This window comes from Sinocyclocheilus anshuiensis, unplaced genomic scaffold (genome assembly GCF_001515605.1).
Source record: "Sinocyclocheilus anshuiensis isolate Anshui unplaced genomic scaffold, SAMN03320099.WGS_v1.1 scaffold745, whole genome shotgun sequence".
NCBI lineage: Eukaryota > Metazoa > Chordata > Actinopteri > Cypriniformes > Cyprinidae > Sinocyclocheilus > Sinocyclocheilus anshuiensis.
The window spans coordinates 754,769-758,411 of record NW_015540128.1 but is presented as its reverse complement, the minus strand read 5'-3'; the positions used below and the strand labels follow the sequence as shown (position 1 = coordinate 758,411).

The following is a 3,643-nucleotide window of genomic DNA, read 5'->3' as shown; positions in this document are numbered from 1 at the left end:
CCACTAACTAGTGACCCGCCTGACTTCCACTAACTAGTGACCCACCTGACCTCCACTAACTAGTGACCCACCTGACTTCAACTAACTAGTGACCCCCCTGACCTCCACTAACTAGTGACCCACCTGACTTCCACTAACTAGTGACCCACCTGACCTCCACTAACTAGTGACCCGCCTGACTTCCACTAACTAGTGACCCACCTGACCTCCACTAAGAGTCAGGCCACCTTCATTCATACAGCACTTCACTGAATACGGATGTATTCAAAGCAGATTCACAGAGATAAACAGGAAAATGGCAGCGTTAACGATTATAACATAACGACATAACGATTCAGATCAATTTAGTTCAATGTCGATCAATGTTGTCAATTATGAAACGACATGAGTCATTTTATCTGAAAAGTAACACTCACGATATATTTACTTTTGCCAAAAATTCAAAAACACTTTATACATGAAACAATCATGATTAATGTGTATTTTTGTTCATTTTCTTCAGTTCATAGTTGATGAACTTTGAAACATTGATAATGTTTTTGAACTGAACTAAACTGAACTGAATCTGAATCGAACTGAATTGATCTGAATAATGACTCTGTTCTGTTGTTAAAGCTTAAATTTGTTTCATAATTGATACATTTTACAACTTTTTTACAAATGTTCCTGTTTATTACTGCAAAGTTGCTTTGAAACAAACTGTATTGTATAAAGCGCTGTAGAAATAAAGGTGAATTATGAAATTATTTCAAATTTCATCTGTAAAGCAGCTCTACTGAAGACAATAGTCATTATTTAGATCAATGCTGATTCAGTTCAGTTCAAAAACAGTGTCATTTTTGCAAAGTTTGTCAATTATTAAACAATTTCAAGTCATTCTATATATGAAACACTCAATATATATTTACTTTGGCCATTAATAAAAAAAAACATATAAAAAAATATGAAATGGTATGATTTAAATATGAAATAACCGTGTTAATCCACAAATGTGTACCCAGACGTGAGCTAAACCTTACAAAATCTCAGAAAAATGTCCTTTGGGGGATCTACTTGTTTGTAAAAAATGATATTTACAAAAAAAAAAAAAGATTTTTTTTTTCAATGGTAAAAATGCAGAAAGTTTTCTGTTAGTGTTAGTATTAAAAATACAATAGAATTCTATGGAATCTCCTCATTTAGTGTGTGTGTGTGAGTGTGAGTGTGAGTGTGTGTGAGTGTGAGTGTGAGTGTGAGTGTGAGTGTGAGTGTGAGTGTGAGTGTGAGTGTGAGTGTGTGTGCGTGTGCGTGTGCGTGTCAGTGTGAGTGTGAGTGTGTGTGTTAGTGTGAGTGTGTGTGTGTGTGTGTGTGTGTGTGTGTGTGTGTGTGTGTCAGTAGTCTCTCTTTCTCTGTGTATCGTGTCCCAGAATGCACTGGGTTCTTCCTCACTCATTATTAGTGTTGTCGTTTCTGGGAGAAGTGCTTGTTTTCCAGCAGCAGGTATCGGAGCTCAAATATCAGTCTGTCATTTTCTGTGAGGATTCTGAATGATTTCTGCTGCTCTGACATTTCTGTTGATCGATGCACGAGAATCAAGGACTCGTTAGTCGTGTTTGAGTCCAGAAACCTCAGCGTCCTGCTAATGACTCGAGACCTTCACTCGAATCATCATCAGCATCTCGTTTATACTCTAAACTAACACTTGCATGAAACAAGCTCACAAATCAGAATTCAAAATCAGGAGAAATGCCAAGAAATTGACATTTAAGGAACAGTTCAGCCAGGTCAGGTCATCTGAGATTAGGATGAGTTTGTTTCTTCATCAGGTTTGTAGAAATGTAGCACTGCATCAGTGTCTCAGCAATGGATGCTCTGCAGTGAATGGGTGCCGTCAGAATGAGAGTCCAAACAGCTGATAAAAACATCACAATAATCCACAAGTAATCCACAGCACTCCAGTCCATCAGTTAACATCTGGAGAAGACAAAAGCTGAAACACATCCAGCATTAAGACATTTATAACTCAAATACCATTGAGTCCATAATCCATAATAACGCTTTTTCACTGGAGGAAGCGTTATTATGGATTATGAACTCGTATTTTAGTTAAAAATGTCTTAATGCTGGATTAGTTTCAGCGTTTGTCTTCTCCAGATGTTAACTGATGGACTGGAGTGCTGTGGATTATTGTGATGTTTTTATCAGCTGTTTGGACTCTCATTCTGACAGCACCCATTCACTGCAGAGCATCCATTGCTGAGACACTGATGCAATGCTACATTTCTACAAATCTGTTCCCCAAACACAAAAAAATATTCCTTTTAGGGTTTTTGGGCTGGAAACACGCTCTACATGTGAATGTAAACACAGGCTGTATTTGTATTCATATCTCAGTGTTGCTGTTCAGGAGCTGGTTTCTCTGTCGTGAGGAACAGAAACCCTGCTGTGATCGTTAGTTAGACTGGTGACATTTATAGCATCTAGATGAACAACACATTCGGTGTAATAAGACATTTGAAGAAAACTCCATCTCAAGTTTCGGCTTCTATTTATTTCATGAATATTAATGAATGATGGCTTGTCAGAGTTTTGCTCCCAGACCAGCAAAGATGATGATTGAGGAATCACAGTTTACTCCCAAGTCTGGATGTGTGAGTCCTGCGTTTATTACTCGTCTCAGTCGCTCTCAGACAGCAGGTGCAGGGCTAGAGAATCGAGAGAAACGCTGGAATCCCCTCCGGCCAGAGCTGTCTGGGTTGTTATCTGTCCGCATGATGCTGGATCTTTGGCTCAGGGCCGTTAGGAAGAGTCTCTGGAGGGAGAGACGGCTAAAGAAGAGCATTCTGGGAGGAAACGATGCTGCAGGCTTCAGGACATGAACACTGCACCGTTTGAGCTGAACGTTCAGAGGTCACAGACATGCAACTAGACGAGCAACCGCTGTGTGTGTGTGTGTGTGTGTGTGTGTGCAGGAGTGCTCAGATTATGCATGCACACACACACACACATACACGCCTCAGGAGATGCTTGCTGACCTGTGTGTGTGTGTGTGTATGGTGCTGATGGCGAGAATAAACAATCAGATGCATGTGTATAATCTAGTGTGTGTGTGTGTGTGCAGAGCCCGGAGTAGCGCGAGCACTGACGTTCCTCCAGAGGCCTCAGAAGGTCATGGCTCTACAGGGCAGAGATGCGGTTCTAGAATGTTCCGCCTCCGGCTATCCCACCCCATCCTTCTACTGGATGAGAGGAGACGAGCTGATCCAGAGCAGGTGAGGAGAAACACATCACTGACACACCAGATCAGCACAAACATCATCATACACTGCTGCTGAATTACATTATATCTACACTGCTGCTTAACACTTTGGGGTCGGTAAGACTTTTTTAATGTTTTAAGAGTCAGAAAAGTCTCTTCTGCTCACCAAAGACTGCATTTATTTGATGAAAAATACATTGAAAACAGTTAAATATTATTACATTTGAAAATAACTGTTTTCTATGTGAATATGTTGTAAAATGTAATTTAATTATCTGGTCAAAGCTGATTTTTAGTCTCCAGTCTAACCATTACAAGTCTTTACTGTCACTTTTGATCAGCTTAATTGAATAGTTTAATGAATAAAAGTATTAATTTCTTTCAACAAAAAAAAAAAGAATTTTT

General features: G+C 39.6%; 1 protein-coding gene across 1 annotated transcript in view; it reads left to right on the top strand.

Moving 5' to 3' along the window:
- Positions 1-3,643, top strand: part of dcc (DCC netrin 1 receptor) — a 187,354-nt gene that overhangs the window by 78,326 nt on the left and 105,385 nt on the right. Inside the window, exon 4 of the mRNA XM_016484514.1 lies at positions 3,101-3,251. Coding sequence (XP_016340000.1) covers positions 3,101-3,251 — 151 coding nt within the window. The remainder of the gene's footprint in view (positions 1-3,100; positions 3,252-3,643) is intronic.